We start from the raw sequence: 19,079 nt of genomic DNA, 5'->3' as shown, positions 1-19,079 counted from the left end.
TCAGGGATTGAACTCCCACCACCAGGCTTGGGAAGCAGTGCCTTAGCCACTGAGTGACTCACCCCCTTTTTGAGGCAGTCTTGCTAAAGTAGCCCCTAGAACTTGAAATCCTCCCAACTCAGACCCCCATGTTGAAATTACAGGTGTTTAACACCACACCCAGCTGAAAATTTTTTTCAAAAAAAACTATTTCCTCTTCTTTTCCAGAATTATTTATTTTGTGTATGTGAGTACACTGTAGCTGTCTTCAGACACACCAGAAGAGGGCCTCATTCCATTACAGATGGTTGTGAGCCACCATGTGGTTGCTGGGAATTGAACTCAGGACCTTTGGAAGAGCAGCCAGTGCTCTTAACCACTGAGCCATCTCTCCAGCCCCCAGCTGAAAATTTTAACTAGCGTGAGGAGAGATCCTTCTAGTACTTCTCAATTCTCCAGCGAAGCTTGTGTGGTGCCCTCTGCTCTCTTCCAGCAACTGACCATCCCATTGCCTTGTCCCCTTTCGATGGCTCTCCCATTGGTTCCTCTGCCTGCAAACCTTGGTCCTCTTCTGGGTACAGTTCTTCAGTTCTCAGCTACAGCGTCATCCAAAAACTACGTTGACCTTCTAGGAATGATGGGTCTTGCTGGGCTCATCTAGCTCTGTCAGAGCCTTCCAGTTTAGACAGGAGTTTAGCAAGGCCATTTCTTTCTGGCTTGTCTAAAACAAGGTCTCACCTATCCCAGGCTGGATCCTAAACTCATGAAACCGAGGATAGGCCGGAGCTCATGATCCTCCTGCCCCCAGCTCTCCAGTGCTGGGATTTCAGGCGTGCACCATCACACCCAGCTGTAATTGAAGTACCTTTTGAGGGTGTGTGCGTTCCCCATGGGGTGTGCGCACATATCCCTCCATTTGTTCAGACTCACAGAGCCTGGAATTTTTGGATTTGGCTTGACAGGATGGCCAAAGAGCTGTAGGGGCAGACCTGTCTCTGCCTCCCACACATCCCTGTCCCAGTGCTAGGGCTTATACGCCTATGCCATAGTTCTTGGGGTATGAGGGATTTAGACTCCAATCCATGTATTTGTGTGCCAGGCACTTTACTGAGGCAATGCCTAGCTCCTGGATCCTTTCTAAAACTTTTTTTTTTTTGGAGCTGGGGACCGAACCCAGGGCCTTACAATTGCTCTACCACTGAGCTAAATCCCCAACCCCCTTTCTAAAACTTTTTACATGTATGTTTGTATACCAGAGCCCTTGCGGTCAAGAGGGCATTTGATTCCCTGGAACTACAATTAAGTCGTAAGTCTGTACTGGGAACAGACCTGGGCTTCTCTGCCAAGACAGCAAGTGCCTTTAACCTGAGACATTTCTTTAGCCAAACCTACAATTTACATTCATTCATTTTTGAGACAGGGTTTCTGTATAACCCTGACTGTAGGCCAGGCTAACCTCAAACTCTGGGATCACCCTGCCTCTCCCTCCTGGGTAGGGGGATTAAAAGTGCTAGATATTTTTAAACTCCAAAACAGAGAGTACTGAGACACAGCCAGGCAATTGAAGCAGCCACACAGACACTACTGAGATTTCCCTTCCCCAAGGTGCTCACCGGCAAGCTAATCCGAGTCCAGTTCTCCTAATAGAAAAGTCAATGTGCTGCAAATGGCTCCATAGGATGCAGGATCTCAGTGAATGACTGCAGATCCGAAGGCTGTGCTTCGAAGACGAGATCTTCACGAGACCTTACCTGTACAAACTGAAGCCAATCCTGTACCACGGTTACAGCTCTCCACTCTTAGATGTCGCTAATCCTCTTAACCAGGCATGGGCTTGTGAGGGTTTGTGCTCAGGCTGGCCCTGAACTCCTTTCACAACCAATGCTGAGCCCCTGGTCCTACCCGGTCCTCGATTCCCAGATGTTGAATTCACCTGTGCAATGGAACTTGGTCCCTTCCTAGAAGCCATGTCTCTGCACGGTGAGCGAGACTCCAGGACATACAGCCTTAATGGTGCCCACACCTCAGAAGGGGCAACCTCTCCAACCCGAACCTTGGGGTCTCAGGGTGGGAATTAGAATATTCAATGATAGTTTTTTATTCTTTAGGGCCTAATTTTATTTGTGGTAATTAATGGGGGGGGGGAATGCAGGGCACCAATTCTCAGGACCACTTTCCTGGGTCTGACCAGTGGCCCCTGGCAACAAAACTCAAGACTGCACCCAAATGACAAAAGTTACATTTAATTTACAATGTAATAAAGGTGACAGGTAAAAAGCTACACTTAAAGCAGAAAAGGCCTATTACACAAATGTACAAATCTGTACAAAGCTCATACAATGGTTCCTACCTTGTCTCCTGTTAACCAGGTCTATTCTGGAGATTTGAATAACCAGAACTCTCCATGGGGGTCAGGGGAGCCTCCAAACCAATGCCTGAGCGTCTTCTCCTAACAACACCCGGTCCCTGCAAAGTAGTCTTCCTGTCCACCAGAACTGCCCCAACGGGTCACTCCTTAAGGAACTGCCTCATGGCACCCGTAAACAGCGAGGCCACAGGGGAGGCTGCAGTGGAACTAAATGAGTTCTCAGTGTGGACAAGGAAAATAGGTAAAGTCCAACAACACTACAAACCCATTAGCCTGTCCTGTGACACTGGTTACAAACTGGCCTCATGCCACCAGACAGGACAGGACCTCTCCACCGGGAGAGGGCCAGGACAGTCTGCTCAGAAGGCCTGGGCAGCCTTTCTCTGCACTTCAGTGTTCTGACTCAGGTCTTTACTGGTCCTCTAGCCCCGCCCCTAGTCTCAGTATTACATGGTTAGGGCCTTAGGAGACTTTCTGAAAGACGATACTGCACACATGGAAAGTTTTCTCCCTAGTTCAGTAGCTCCCCTTGTCACCCCTCCACCCTCCCCAGCCCTCCCCACCCTCTCCATAACCAAAAATATCAAATCAGTAAGGAAGGCGTGGGCTTCTTGCCGGGCCAAGCCTCCTTCGCGTATTTCTTCTTCTTGGGTTCATTTACAGCTTCAGGGTTATACACTGCGGGGTTTGGTGTGGGATTTATGGTCACTGCTGACGGCACAACAGGAGTCAAGTCCACATCAGGGGCGAGGTTCGGGTATGGCATGGGCAAGCCACCAATGAGCGCTGTCCCGTGAATGCCGTGTGGTTGGGAGCCTGGTTCACTGTGTGTGGGGGGCAGGCCCCCATATAGTCCTCCGCTGAAGGCAAAGTTCTGCATGCGCCTGCTCCCTGACTCCTCCAGGCCCAGGGAGCCTGAGCCCTCCATCCGCTTCTTCTGTGGTTTGCCACGGGGAGGGGAGAAAACAGAAAGGACACGTGAGATGAGGCCCTGTCTGTGTTTCACTCTAGCTTAGAAAGCTAACATCTGGGGAAGTCCCGCCGTGCACCAAGCCCATTTCTGAAGTCTCAGGGTCCGATCCGATCCATCAGAGCAATGGCTCTTTTTATCTGAGACAGTCTCTCTCTACCACAGCCTTGGCTGTCCTAGAACTCACTCTGTAAACCAGGATGGCCTGTCTCTCAAGTCCTGGGATTAAAAGCCTGGCCTTTGGAAATTTAAAATGAAAGGCAGAGGCTCACTGTACCGCAGAGGCCATCCATGGGCACTGCTCATCAGTTCCGAACTCCACGAGGCTGCTTTACTCCTCCTTAGGTGACGTGGTCTCTATGCCCAGGAAGTCACTGTGATGCTCACCCAATTGGCACTATGTACTATAGTTTTTGAACTTCTAAACCGCAGCAATCCTCCTGTCTCTGCCTTCTAACTAGCATGCACCACCCACCCAGCTAGGTGCCGTCTCCCCTGCCCCTCCTCCCCTTTTTTTTTTTTTTGGGACAGGGCCTCTCTACACAGCTCTGGGTGCTGTGGAACTCATGTGCACCAGGCCGCCCTTGAACTCACAGAGACCACACCTGCCTGGCTCTGAGTACCCAGTTTTTTTTTTTTTTTTTTTTTTGGTTCTTTTTTTTGGAGCTGGGGACCGAACCCAGGGCCTTGGCTTCCTAGGCAAGCGCTCTACCACTGAGCTAAATCCCCCAACCCCGAGTACCCAGTTTTTAAACAGCAAATGTTTTTAACATTGAAACAATGACTTAAATAATCACATGGGTCAAATACATGGGTTCCTGGGGCTGAGCTGAGTGGGAGGAAGTTTGTGTTGAAGGGTGAGCGAGGAGTGCCCTGTCTTGCCGGGGTGGTGGCTAAGCACGTGCACCCAGACGTTAAACTTGAACCACAACACGAACTGCCATGCTTTCCTAGCTGCACATATGATGCCACAGTAACAGCAACATGATGATACTTGCTGGGTTTGTATGTTAACAACAGAACATAAGAAAAGAAAAACAGAAAGAAAGAGCTCGGGGGGGTGGGGGGGGAAGCATCAGATTACATAATCCTGCAGAAAACAATCTTCGGTCCACTTAGCGTGCTGCACAGCACCCTGGGAAGGAGCCGCCCTGTCTGAGACTCTGTTGTTGTATCTAAAAATTTATTTATTATGTGTGCACATGTGCAAGTCTGTCACAACACACATGTCCTGGGAAGAGGACAAGCTTAGGAGTTAGGCTTCTCCTGCTACCCTGGAGGGGAGTGGGTTTGAACTCAGGACCCCAGGCTGAGCCATCTTGTTAGCCACTTTTTAGTAGAAGTAGCCAGGCTGCTTTCAAACTCAGTCATGCAGCAGAGAGTGATTCGTGACCCTCTTGCTTGTGCTGAGAATTATGAACACCATCATGCCCTAGAGTTTTATTTTCAAAAAAACCTGAAAACTTAGGCTGGAGGGATGGCTCGGCGGTTAAGAGCACTGACTGCTCTTCCAGAGTCCTGAGTTCAATTCCCAGCAACCACATGGTGGCTCACAACCATCTGTAATGGGATCTGATGGCCTCTTCTGGTGTGTCTGAGGACAGTGGCAGTGTACTCATATATAGTAAATAAATCTTAAAAAAAAAAAAAAAAGAGTAACAGTAAGTTTTTAAGAGGACATGGCAAAGCTGCATATTAATGCATCTCTTTTATTTTGAGCCAGCAGAGAGGACAAAGGAAGGCGGCCCTCTGCACTTAGGGAAGGCGACTACACTTCCACGGCAGCAGTTAGTACACGTATTCTCGCTGTCCACCTGCAGTCCTTTGCAGCACTCCCCAGTTTCTGAGACACGGGTGAGGGAAGGGTATTCCCAGAGAATGAGAAACGGGAGAGAGGGCTGGAGAGAGGGCTTAGGAGCTGGGAGAGCACTGGCTGCTCCTCCTCCAGAGGACCAGGTTCAGTCACAGCACTGACAGTTCCTGGTTCCTACACAGCAGCTCCAGGAACCCAATGACCCCTCAAGCCTCCTGGGGCACCAGACATGTATGGGTTACACATACATGTATGAGTCAAAAAATTCATACATACAAAAGAAAAATAAATTAAAAATAATTTTTTAAAGGGAGAGAAACACAGAATGTGTTTCAAACAGACTAACATCCATCTACACAAAACGGGGTTTTCTCCCTTTTTCTTTTTGTATTGCTGGGATCAAAGCCAGGACCTTCTAAGTGGACACACTAAAACTGGGTTATAGACCTAAACTGGGGTTTGGAGACCAGACCATCTCAGAGGCTCTCAAAAGGGGCTTCCTACCTTGACTGGAACCACTGCAGTCTGCACCATGTTCCGGAAGCGACCAACAGACGGATCCACGTCCTCTGCAAAAAGACGAGAGCAGGGTTGGGAGGATACGGGCTCACCCAGCCAAACACCGTTCAAACAGAAAAATACAGCTAACGCTAAGGGCCTTATGTGCGAAGCCTGCCCAGCGGCTCCACGAGGCAGGGGCCAGGGCAACAGCACCATATACTCGAGGAACAGAGCAAGGCAGGTCAAACAGCAGACATCACCATCTTAGTGACAAGGTGCAACCACATACTCCTGTTCGCTCATCAGATTTAGGCCTCAGAGCCAGGGCTTCACATTCCCAGCTCTCGAGTGAGGGTCTGAGTGGCCCCTCAAAGCAGCTTCTTTTCACAGCTTGTGACACGCACTGCTACCCTACAGAACACCTGGCTTCACTCCAAAGGGAGCAACCATCAAGGTAGGTAAGGGACGTGCTTCCATGGCTTCCGAGCCTCCGGCTTGCCGGTTTTTCTGTCTTCTGTAGGCTAACGCCCTGGTACCACAGGCTCTGGTTTTGGCCTAATGGAGCCATGCTTGGTCCCATAGTCCCCTTATACCCCAGCATCCAGAGGATTCCATACATGGCTGAGAAGCAGGCCTTACAGGTCACTCACGACTGCACCACACATCAGTTATTTGCGCACTGGTAACTGGGGTGACAATCCACGTCCTTCTCTTAATGCAAGTTATATTTAACTGGTTTCTACATACCCTGATGGCCCACTTTTTTTTTTTTTTTTTTTTTTTTTTTTTTCAGAGCTGGGGACCGAACCCAGGGCTTTGCGGTTGCTAGGCAAGCGCTCTACCACTGAGCTAAATCCCCAACCCCGATGGCACACGTTTTAAATTAAGTAAAACCCTCAAAGTCATTGGTCACCCCCTGCCCCACAGCCTACCATACATGGCCTGGCTGTCAGTGGAGATCTTTCACAGAACTCGAAATTACTCTCACAGCATCTGCACACATGGGCTGCTCCTCTGTGCAGTCACCTATCAGGGGACTTACAATGTCACAGGAGTGCTCGCTTTGGCAGCACACATACTAACATTGGAACAACACAGAGAAGATTAGCATGGCCCCTGTGTGAGGATGACACGCAAATCCGTGAAGCGTTCCATATTAAAAAAAGAAAAAGACGGTCTAGTGGCACTCCAGAGGTCCAGGCAGCACACACTCCTCTCTCTCTCTCTCTCTCTCTCTCTCTCTCTCTCTCTCTCTCTCTCTCTCTCTCTCTCTCTCTCTCTCTCACCTGGGTTGATGATCTCATCATCCTCACTGAAGGTCACCCTCGAGTTCTTCCTCTTCCTCTTTGGTCTCTGAATGTCCAGATTTCCCTCTTCAATAGTGAGGGTTGAAATCCGCTTGTTGTGGGCAGTGTTGAACTCCGTCAGGTTCTAAGCCAAAGTTCATATAGGAAGGATCAGAATTAGTACACAGGGAGTTTTCTGGAGAAAATACCAAACACTAGGCAAAAAGACATTTGGGGCTTACTCTGATCTCCCAAGGTAAGCCAGACAGCTGTCTGTATTCAGAGGACTCGGACTGTCCTAATTAAGACTATTAATAGAGAACTCGGACCATCCTCATTGGTCATGAGAGTTTAAGAGGAGGTTGAAGGCTGAGTGAGAACAGGTGAGAAATGAGGGTGTGGCTCTTTCTTGACTTTCCTGGTTTGAAGGAATGCTATTGTGACTCTATGTCAAGAACTAAAGGAGAATTAACTAGGAAGAACATTTTATTCTAGAGGGCTGGAGAGATGGCTCAGCGGTTAAGAGCACCCAACTACTCTTCCAGAGGTCCTGAGTTCAATTCCCAGCAACCACATGGTGGCTCACAACCATCTGTAATGGGATCTGATGCCCTCTTCTGGTGTGTTTGAAGATAGCTACAGTGTACTTACATATAAGAAATAAATCTTTATAAAAAAAATATTTATTTTAAAACTGCAAAATAGATGAGAATGACAACCAAATGCTTCTCAGTAGCTGGCCGTAAGACCACCCTGAACTGTCTGTTCCACCCCCATGTGCTTTTTGTTTGTGTCTGTGTGAATGTATGTGTGGTGTGTGCATGTGTGTGCGTGGTGGTGGGGGCAAAGACAGACAAGATCTACGTAGAGTAGACTGGCTTCAAATTTCTAACAATCCTCTTGCCTCAATGTCTGCAGTGCTGGGATCACAATAAAGCCACCACATCTTACTGTCCCCTTTGAAACTCCTAAGGACACCAGCATTGCATTTAAGTCTTGGCAGACTCTCCGTCCTACATCTGGCCCCAGGTCTATTCACAATCACCCATCCATCCATCCATCCATCCATCCATCCACCCACCCACCCACCCACCCACCCATCCATCCATCCATCCATCCATCCATCCATCCATCCATCCATCCATCCATCCATCCATCTCATGATTAGTGTGGCCTTAGCACTGCTTCCTGCTTCTTCCCTTCACTGGACTCATCCAACCTGCAGTGCGGCTTGAGATATTCCCAACCCAGAGAGAGCTAACAGGCTGACCCGAGAGACAGGGATGCACAACAGCCTGGAGGGGAGACGCAGTGACCACCAAGGCCCTCCGATGTGAGGCTGCTCAAGGGACGACAGCCTAGGGCTTCTCAGTAGCCTTTAAATCACCTCCAGTTCCATGTGGCTGCTGGAAACCAACCAGGGACCTCTCTGGAAGCAGCCTGTGAACTTAGAGCCACCTCTCCAGCCCAAAGACCTCTGGGCTGTCTGGTGAGTACCAAAAAGGCTAAATGGATGAAAATGTTGTCTTGGTAAGCTAGTGTTTTTCAATAGAACTTATTATGAGGATGGACATCATAGTGTTCCGTGGGTATCCAAGGCGTGTGTCTGTGTGTGTTTGTGTGTGTGTCTGTGTACTTTCAAGGACTCCCAGGGATAACAAAATAGACTGGATTCTCAGATGCCTAGGCAGTGTCCCACAGACAGCGCTAGATCATAGCTAATGAGAATATCTGATTCCTACTACAATATGACTGTGGTAAGAAGTTATAGTCAGAGACTCCTGACACAGATGGCTGAATACCCAATGTGTCACCCCTAGAGACGGAAAGACGGAATGCAGGAATGTGGTCAGTGGCCACGCTGGACAGTGAAGCGCAGTGCAGTGCTGAAGGACGTAGAACACGGGCTGGAGAGATGGCTCAGCGGTCAAGAGCAGGGGCTGCTCTGCGCAGGACCTGGGTCTGATTTCCAGAGCCACATGCTAGCTCACGACTATCTGTAGTTTCAGGGTACCTAACGTCATATCCTGAATACACACACAAACACACAGGCAAAACATTCTAAAACATAAAATAAATAAAATGTAAAACAAAACAAAAGTTAAAACAGAAAAAAGCAACTCCTTGTTCTCGGCCTCTAAGTTTCCTGGATCTAGTGCGGGGAGCTCTGGTCACACAGCGGCCATATGCATCGCTGAAGGCTCACAGGCCAAAAGAGCCCCCTGATGCTAGAGCACTGTCATTTCAAACCGGGACGAACAGCTCCACACTGCAAAAGCAAGGAACCCAAGAGACAATGACGAGAGAATTACATCCAGCTCGGTCTCCTCCTCGGGAAGTCCCAACAGGCCCTTAAGTTCATCGTCCTCTCCGCCCATCTTCTCATCTCCTTTCACAGCTGATGGCAGTGTCTGAGGCTTCTCTCGCAGAGTGTACGCCCTCGTGGACGCGCCGAACGAGACCGTGGAGTCAATGGGAATCTGCTGAGGCTTGTGCGGTTCCAGCCGGATATGACCCAAAAAAGTGCCATGTGCTGCAAAACCAAGTCAGAAGGGTAAGGGGGGACCAGGACGGAGGCAGCCAGCGCTCGAGGAAAGCATCGCCTCGGACGCTCACAGGAAGTCGGTCGGCTCCCACAGCACATTAGGTTTGCCTTTCTGATCGTCAGATTTTAATGATAATAAATGTCACATTCAGGATCATAAACACAAAAGCACCTCTCCTGCTTGTTGTCTTTTGAGTCAGATGTCACTCTATAGTCAGGACTGGCTTTCAACTTACTCCGTAGCCAGTCTGGAGTCAAACAAACTATGTCAACCAGGCTGAACTCACAATTCTCCTGCCTCATCCTCCTCAGTGCTGCAAATATAAACATGTGTCATTATGTATACAAAAAAAAAAAACCCTAAAAGTTTATATGCCACTGGGTTCACTTCGCCCTGTCTTCTGTTAAAGGAAGGAAGCTCTGAATCCCTTCAGTGGACCTGTTACACACCTTTAAATTTGCTGCCTGGTCTCTGCGGCCAGAAAGGTTTGGCTCCACTCTGGGTCCAACAGAAATGGTTCCAACCTAGCAGAGGCCATGATCTCCAAGGCAAACATGGGCAGTGGTCTGCCTCTCTAGCCCCAACTCTAAGGACCATGAACTGCTGCTCTGCTGGCCTAAGACTTTAGCTTTCCCCAGGACAGCAAGATTGGCCAACACAGATGCAATGCCAGCACCAAGGCAAGCCAAAATCCTACCAGGGACTCTGAACGTGTCCTTGCCAGCTTTCTGCATGTTATGAAGTGGGAAGAAGAGTTAAGCACCTGTAAGACAAGGCTCACCGAGTCTGTATGTAATCAGACCGAGCCGTGCGTCTGTGTGCGCCACGGTGGGGGGAGGGCTAACCTGGCGAGCAGAGGAAGTACGACTGCGAATTATACTCTACTAACCATGGCAAACAAGTAAACTGTAGCAGTCCCCAGCCCAGTCTCAACTGTAGATTATTTTAGGCAAACTTATGAAATTAAATTGTTGTGATTCAGTTAAAATAAGGTATATTCAGGATAAACAGTCTATTGTAAATAATAAACACTGCTCAAAACAAGCATTCTGTAAACACTCTGTATTGATGCACGTTAATGACTCTATTCAGACTCCAGCTTAAACTGATCACCCGGCCTCGTGAGGACCTGAACACCAGCACCCTAGTCAGTTCCTTCATGCCATTCTCATTGTCTATATACAAATGTCTCCCAGAAGAATCCCCCAAACTATCTTTTCTCCTTAGTCAACTATTTCAGGAGAATAAAAGAATCTCAGAAATAAAGACAAGACAACTTAAAAAAAAAGTTCTCCAAACCAAGAGCCCAAGAGGCATTTCCGTGCCCGTGGATGACAGGACACAGGAGCCGGGTACTTACTGCTGTTGAGATCTATCAAGAAAACTCTCTTCAGGTGCTTGTGGTACACCAGTGCTGCGTGGACCCGAGAGCAAGACTGGTGGTCGATGGTAAAGTCGCACAGATCGGGGTTCCTCCCAAATAAATAATACTTCTTCTCATCAATAATCAGCTTCTAAATGAATATGAGAGTGAGTGTTACTTCCCTTCTGCTGCAAGCCAGCTTAGTAAAAACTCCCCATCCTGTAAGTAGAGGGTCCTACATAGCTAAAATGTCTGGCCATGGAGAATAGCATCTCTCACTGGTCTTTAAGTTCTGCGTCTGGTAAGATTAGTGCAGGCACTTGCTTTCCCCAGCACACAAGCGTCTGACACCGTAAGATCCAGATCAGGAATATCTTTCACACATGACACACACTAGCTCCCTGGTTCCTAAACAGCCAGCAGTGCCCTCCTACTTGTAGCTAAGGCTGACAGCACTAATGCTGTTGCATTAGGTCACTCCTACTGGGGACATCATTCACCCAGTTCCAAGCATGCCACTGAAATCTTCTCAGGGCCATGGGCTGTCAGCTGAAGAACTGCCTTTGCATTTCTAAGTACTCCTTCAAGTCAGTGGCATGACTTACCTCAAGAATGCTCTCCGTATGCCCCCCTGTGTGTACCCGAACAGCAATTTACTAAGCTAACACTTTCTGTCAGGGAATTAGAGCTCATCTCTCTAAATATTATCTTCCACTGGATAGTGCTGGTATGAAAAACAAAACAAAAACTGTTCTCAACCCTATGAGATGTAAGTAGCTTCTCCCTATGAGATATGGATTCTCATGATCCCCTTTGTCTTTTTTAAATGTAACTCTAGCTGGCTTGGACCTCTAGAGACCAGACTAGCCTTAAACTCGGATCCCCCTGCCTCTGCCTCCTAGGTGTTAGGATTAAAAGCACCAGCCACCATACCTTGCTGAAATAAGAATTCCACCAAGGGTTGGAATTATAGCTGAATTCCTTTAATTCCACCACTCGGGAAGCAGAAGTGGGGATGGGGGCAGGGGTGGGTCTCAGAATTGGAGGCCAGCCTGGTCTATATAGTGAGTTCCAGTCCAGTCAAGGTTAGGTAGTAAGGCCCCATCTCAAAGGGCAAAGAAAGAGAGAGGCTGGAGAGAGGGCACAGGATTAAGAGCACTCAAGCCAGGTTCTGATCCCCAGCACCACACAGTGGCTCATCACTGTCTGAGACCCCAGCTCCAGGGTACAGCCCTTCTGGCCTCCATCAGCACACAGTACACATAAAACGGAGGCAAAACACTCATATACATAAAGCAAATTTTTTTTAAAGATTATTTGATTAGCAAGTGAGTAAGAAGGGCAGAAAAAGGAAGTGTATTCCTCCAGCTGAATCATGCTCTATGAAAAGCTACTGTTGTCACAGATGGTTACAAACCACAGTGCATATCTGAAGGACACCGGGGGAATTGTTACTAACACTTTCCTAATTCCAGTCCAATGTTAGTGGCCGAGTACCTGAGGACCCCATTTAATATGCTGTTTAAGTACGAGGTCTTATAAGCTCTAGTTCACACTCCACCCTAGATTCCTAAAGTCCCTGAGAAACCAGGAATTGGCCAAGCATGGTGGGCATGGCTTTAATCCCAGGCAGATGGATCCGAGAGTTTGAGGCCAGCCTGGCCTACAAGTTCTAGAACTATACAGAGAAACCCTGTCTTGAAAAACACAAAATAAAAAAGGAATTTCAGATGTTAAGGCAAGATGATGCCAAGTTCAAAGTTAGCCTGGGTTATGCATAGTAAGGCCCTATTCTAAGACAGGCAGACAGACAGACAGAAAGACAGACGCCCCGCCACTACCACTTCCAAGAAAAGCTAGCATGAAAGTTCCGAGAGGATGTAAAGTGAAGTCAGTATAAGGCTAGAAATCAAGAGCTATCCCCTGTGAACTCCCAGTAGGCGGTGCCCAGGGAGAGGCTCCCCACTCAGGATACATGCGTCAGTGTCCTCACACCTCATGTGCTGTTAGCAGCGGCAACTGCTGTGTACTTACCTGCCACACACTTGCATGAGCTTTAATTGTCTCACTGGTGAGGACCATGCCCTAGGGTTGACACCCCTTCCATTTGTAGAGATATGATATGGAGACACTCCCCACTGTAATAATTTCTTTAAATAAATACAATTCAAATTTATGTGATTTTACAGTTTAAAATTATTTAAGTATAGGAGTACACCATCACTCTCTTCAGACACACCAGAAGAGGGCATCGGATTCTATTACAGATGGTTGTGAGCCACCATGTGGTTGCTGGGAATTGAACTCAGGACCTCTGGAAGAGCAGTCAGTGCTCTTAACCACTGAGCCATCTCTCTATGGATATAAACCACCTGGGAACAAATATTTTGAGTATTCATATTCTTATCCCCATTAAAGCTCTGAGCTCTGGGAAGCTTAGCCTTAAGATTCAATCAATTCAAGCAGTCTGTGGACTCCTACGTGACAGTTCACACCTGCTGCTGCTACAGCTCAGTCAGGGCCACACTGCTATGGAGACCCAGTTTAGCAATGGCCCGACAGCCAATCAGTCACCCCAATGTTACATTTTAAAACATGGATCAAGGTAGGCAGTGGCTGTGTACACCTGTAACCCCAGCATTCAGGAAGCAGAAGCACGAGGACGGCAGCCAAAGGGGACCTTCTCAAAAACACAGGCCCGCTCCCAACCCCCAAAACAAACCAAAACAGAAAGATCCGTGTAACTAATAAGACATGAGAAGCCAGTGTAGTAGTTCCTGCCTTTAACCCAAGCACTGTGGAAGCTGAGGCAGGAGGGTCATTGTGGGTTCAAGGCCCACCTGGGCATCACAGTCTAAATACCCATAGCAAACGGTGACAGGGAACTCACTCAGCACGCAGGCAGAGCTCTGGGTGAAGCGGCCTGATCTCCACACAGTGAGTTACTGGCCAGCCAGGGCTACATGATGAGCCCTTGTCTCAAAAAACAGAACAAAGCCCCCAATTATTAAGACAACATAAATTTAAGATTAGTGTCGGGGTCTGAAAGCATAGTGTGTCTTCGAGGAAGCACGCATGCAGGTTTATCTCACCGCACCTTCCACTCATATGCTGTTGTTTATTAAGATGGTGTCATCACAGACTTGTTTGCTAATAAGCACACTGCATCGAGAGCAACCATTCTAGAGTGCAAGAGATGTGCCAGAGACTGCGTTAAGGAAAAAGAGAGGGCTCTCGTGTTACAGGCACACAATCACCATCAACAGCACCCCAAGCACAGAAATGTTAAAAGGGAATTTAAATGAAAAATAATACCTCTTAGAATTAAGGAAATATAACAAAAAGGGAATGAATCATGCCTTGTTCTTTCTGGTTCCTAAGGCTGTGACTTTTGGCTAGCCACGGCTGATCACTATCCAAATGTGCCTCTGAGTTATAACTCAGAGTGTGTCTTTACACACTGGGCCTAAAAGACTCATGGCTTTGACTTTAATATCGCACTTCTGCAACCCAACTATCACAACATATCACAAGCCTTTAGACAGGACGAGGATATAGATAGCTCGGTTAGTATCAAGTGCTGGTCACATCTAAATCCTTAAAATAAATACAGCTAGGCTGAGGGCTAGAGCTGAGCAGTAGCACACTTAACCAGAATGCACGAGACCCTTGTCTGAACGCTAACATGACAAACTAAATACAAACTCACACGTGCGTACACACACACACACACACACACTCACACCCTAACACACATCTCAGGCCCATTCCTTTAACAGCTATGTAGTGATATCTAAAATCTGTAACCTGACAACGTTGTACAACTCAGCATCATGCAGGAGACCTGAGATACGAGAACAGCAGACGGAGACCAGTAACCAGAGGGTGGGGAATAAGGTGAAGGGTGAAAAGGTCCATCTTCTATAATGAAATGTAAAGTTATCTGGGCCTCTTTGCCTATTTACTCTTGTTGCAAATTAAAGATTTACTAAATTCCAACAACAAAATATATTTCATCTTTTAATTTGCTATTATACTTTCTCTTTGTGTCTGTGTATATTGGAAGAAACAGGCAGTAGAGCCAAGGGGCAACTGTGTGTAGTCGGTTCCTGACTTCCATGTTTACATGGGTTCCAGGATCCCGCCAAGTTGTTAGGCTTGCAGAGCAAGCCTTCTACGTGTTGAGACATCTCCCCAGCCCACAAAGTGTATCTCTAGAAGTCTTCAAACTTCACACTATTCTATGCAACAACAACAAAAATTCTTCTATCTATGGTACCACCTGTAGTGAAACAGGTTTCGGGATATTTTTAATTATTTCCTTGAATAATTATTTGAGTTTTGGGCTGTGTGAAACTATATTTCTTCTACCACCACCCCAAAACCTCTTACTTTTCAAGCTACCATCTGTAAAATGTCAGGTTTTTTTTTTTTTTTTATTGAATACACCAAGGAAAAAATAATTAATAATAGAGCTTTGAACTTAATTTGTAACTATGAAATCAGTGGGTTTATTCCCTTTTCCTTGGTAAATAATTATATATCTTAATATATAAGTCAGATATGGTGACTCACACAATCCCAGTATTTGGAAAAGGGGGGTAGGGGTGGGGGATTGGATTATCACAGAGTCAGAAACCAGCTAGGGCTACACAGTGAGTTCAAGGCCAATATGGGCTAGAGTGGAAATCTATTTCAAATATAAAAGAACACCCAGCCCTTGGGAGGCAGAGGCAGGTGGATCACTTTGAGTTCCAGGCCAACCAGGGTTACAGGGTGAGACCCTATCTCAAACCGGTTGAACAAAATAATACCCAGTTACTATACTGTAAAATCTGATGTGACTCTAGAAACTTTCTGTAGAAGCTGGAATTCCATTAAACTTACTTTATAATACTTAACTGCAATGATGTAATTTTATGTGTGTGATTCTGTCTCTCCTTAGTTTTTTTCAGACAGGGCCCCACTATAGAGCCCTTATGGCCTCCAACTCACAGGCACCGGCCTGGGCCTGGGCCTGCCCCTGCCTCTGCCTGTGGCACGAGAGCTGGCCTTTCTTAGTTTAAATGAATGAATTTTAGCTCCATTTCATTTTCTTTTTTGACAAGTGCCCTTCCTGACCATACTACCCTGAAGGAATTAATCCTGAATCTCACAGAAGCAGCTTAAATGTTAAACTTAATCTAGATCACAGCTTTCTGTAGTTAATAAGAACTATGCACTCCACAAACTCCAAATCAGTGGGTTTCCAGTCTGTGTGGGTGCCCTGGACCTATGACCTGTCAAAAATATCTTCATTTGTGAGGGCAGGGGAGTAACCGTGGGAGAGTGTTGCCTGCTGGAGAATGAATCCAAAACGGTTTCCGAATGCCAGCCAGCCACTCTGTCACAGAGCTGCACCATCAGTCCCTGGGAGCTTTTAGCAGGGGGACCCAAAAGAGGTGTGGCAGCCCACGTCTTTCCTTACAGGACTGGGAGGCAGAGGCATTCAATCTTTGTTGAGTTCAAGGCCAGGCTGCCCTATATAGGGAGCTCCAGGATACCCAGGACTAACTCTGCCTTAAAAAACAGAAACAGAGGAGAAAAGTAACATCGCTGAAAACAAAGCAAAGGGAGGCAGGGTGGGGAAGCCAGTCACAGCAGGCTGCAGTACCTCAATTAGCTTGTCTCCTTTCACTACATCCAGATGTAAGCCGGGTGGTGGTTTACCTGCCCTGAAAGAGAAGAGTGAAAACAGCGGTTTCAAGGAGGAGTCCAAGACTGTTTTTAATAATCAACACCGAGGCTCCCCTACCAGCCTAGAGTTAGTTCATATTTAAACAAAAATGTCATATTTCACTGTGTTAGAGTGAAATGTGTTTGACATTTTCTTCCTAAGTGATTCAGTTGTTCCAGAGATTTTTCTGTGGGTCTGTATTTAGAGCAGACCCCCCAAAAAAACTCCTGCATTTTAACACTAGCTATGCCCTTCAGAGACAATGCAGCTCAATGTCCTGTCCCCTGAAGAGGTTTTTCCTTCTTGCTTGTTTTTGGAGACAGAGTCTCATGTCTCAGAAAACAAGCTAGGCTCTAACCTTAGTGGGTTTGGATCTGAGGATGACCTTGAACATCTAAACCTCTAACCTCCACCTTTCCTGTGCTAGACTACATTGTGGTGTATGCCACCATGCTTGGTCTAACCTGGGGTTTTAATCTAAGATTTACTACTCCTAATATTAAAAAACAAAAACAAAAACAACAAAACAAACCCAGTTACTTTGCTGGGTACAGAAGTACACATGAGAATTCCCATCAGAGAGATCATTTCAAGGCCATCCTACTTTGTATAGCAAGTTCTAGACCAGCTACAATTACATATGAGATCTTGCCTCAAAACAAATAAATGTTAAAACAATCAAACAACAAAAACTATTTGTTTGGGGACTGATCAATATTATTCTCATCAGAAAATAAACAAAAACCATTACCCAAATGAACTCTTGGTACCAATCAGAGATAATGTAATTAGGGAACTTGAGTGAATCAAAGTCACACCCACGAAATCAAGTTCCAAATGAATAAGAGGTGTATCCTGAACAGGTCTTTCTGAAAAATTCTAAGTCATCAAACTTTTCTCTATACTTCATCATCCAAGGGGTTGTGAGAGTGTCAAATTACCTGACACAATTCCTAGTATGCACCAGATTCTGAAGTAATGACAGGTGATCTCAAAGAGTCTCTTTATATTTGGCTGGCCCAAATTTGAAATAAGTGCAGCCAGGGACCAGTGTGGATAAAGAATGTGTAGGCTGAAGCACATGGTTATGTTAAAAGTATAAAGAAATCCAGTGAACAGCCAAACATTCACCTGCTTCCTGGGCTTGTTCTTTTGAACCTTCTGGGGCCCTTACATTTGCACAGAAGAAACGGTATCCTGTCTAATTGTGTCTATCTAATTGGAGATTCAACGCAGTCATCTCACAGTTCTGCTCGGATCTTTTTTATAGCTAAAAGGACAGTGCATTGGACAAAAGCCCCCCCCCTTTTGAGAAACAGGTTAAAAATGAACATTAAAACCAAAATATATTTTCTAAATATCCTATTATGTGATTGACTCAGGCCTAGGAGCTGAGAATGATGCAAGGGTTTTTGCCCTTGAAGATCTCAATGTAACAGAAGCCTGAGAAGTAACATGTTAACAACCGGGAAAAGCCGCAACAGCAGAAAGCGCTTTCACTCGGATGCATCTTCCTGCAAAGCAATTCCTATGTATTCATCTTGCACCTTACTCAACGCCTAAACCACCCTACTACTATGAACGTCCCAGGGAATGAAAACGATATAAGCTAACAACTTCTGGTGTCTTTTGTACCGGGCTTCGTACTGGTCTGGTCAGAGAACAGGGGGAATAGTTCGGCGCCATCCATGCCCTCAAGGAGCTCCTAGTCCTCTTGGAGGATGCAGCAGCCACAGACGGATGCAGCATCAGGTTGGGTTGGGGTAGGGAAGCTAGCTCATGCGGGCTCTGGACGTTCAACACCCGGGGAAGCTAGGATGCTCCCTGAGAGCATCAAGCACTCAATGATGAGTTAGGGCAAGTTAGGGGCCAAGGCCTGAAAGCACCCCGGTGAGCGGCTGACCTCCCAAGCGCTGTCTAAACTGAATGCCTTCGAGCCCCCAAACCTCGGGTTTCCTCAGAGCCTGGGCCCCAGCTCCAGGTTCCTCCACACAGCGTCGCCCGGCCCCTCACAGCGGACAGTTTTCCCTCAATCATTTCAGGATCTTTTTGAGCCGCTTGTTTCATCGCAAAAAAAAAGGAAAAAATACAACCTCCTTTTCTGCCCTGGTTAACTCACACCAAGATGCTCCAGCCCCAGAAATCATATTACTCACCAAGTCGGGCAGTCGAACAGCGGGAGGCTGGAGCCGGAGTTCACGGCTGCCGCCATCTTGCGTCTCCCCCTCCCATTTGGCGGGCCTGAAGCACGCCGGGAAACTGGGAGGTCGGGAGGGAAGAGGCGGCCTCCCAGCAGCCTGTGCGCAGCGCGTGCGTGCGCACGCGTAACGCCAGGACGCTCGCCTGGGAGCGCCTATGGCGGAGGGGATTAGGGGTTGATTTTGAAGTCTGCAGTGTTTGCTGGGGAGGGATGGGAGGGGAGGTTCTCCTTGATCACGGGGTCAGAAGTGGTTTGTACCGAGGTGTGGGCTTCTCGCTCCGTTCTCCTCCAGAAACTCTTGGGCTCTGTAATCTGCATTAACTCCCAGAACACCAAC

General features: G+C 47.1%; 1 protein-coding gene and 2 non-coding genes across 3 annotated transcripts; 1 reads left to right on the top strand and 2 right to left on the bottom strand.

The window, feature by feature from the left end:
- Positions 1-2,204: 2,204 nt before the first annotated feature.
- On the bottom strand, positions 2,205-18,807 carry Ppp1r8 (protein phosphatase 1 regulatory subunit 8). Its single transcript, XM_032896674.1, has 7 exons — positions 18,699-18,807; positions 16,480-16,540; positions 10,824-10,977; positions 9,230-9,450; positions 6,918-7,062; positions 5,635-5,699; positions 2,205-3,284 (listed from the first exon to the last, which is right to left on the bottom strand). Exons 1-7 carry the CDS (start codon positions 18,752-18,754, stop codon positions 2,931-2,933), a joined length of 1,056 nt encoding a protein of 351 aa, XP_032752565.1. The 5' UTR covers positions 18,755-18,807; the 3' UTR covers positions 2,205-2,930.
- Positions 6,686-6,792, top strand: LOC116890340. Its single transcript, XR_004386562.1, has one exon. It is a non-coding gene; the product is annotated as a U6 spliceosomal RNA (small nuclear RNA).
- On the bottom strand, positions 14,245-14,409 carry LOC116890489. The gene has a single exon (XR_004386676.1).
- Positions 18,808-19,079: the final 272 nt, after the last annotated feature.

Source organism: Rattus rattus, chromosome 1 (assembly GCF_011064425.1).
Source record: "Rattus rattus isolate New Zealand chromosome 1, Rrattus_CSIRO_v1, whole genome shotgun sequence".
NCBI classification, from domain to species: Eukaryota; Metazoa; Chordata; class Mammalia; order Rodentia; family Muridae; genus Rattus; species Rattus rattus.
The sequence above is the reverse complement of the archived record's forward strand: the minus strand, read 5'-3'. Positions and strand labels throughout refer to the sequence as shown.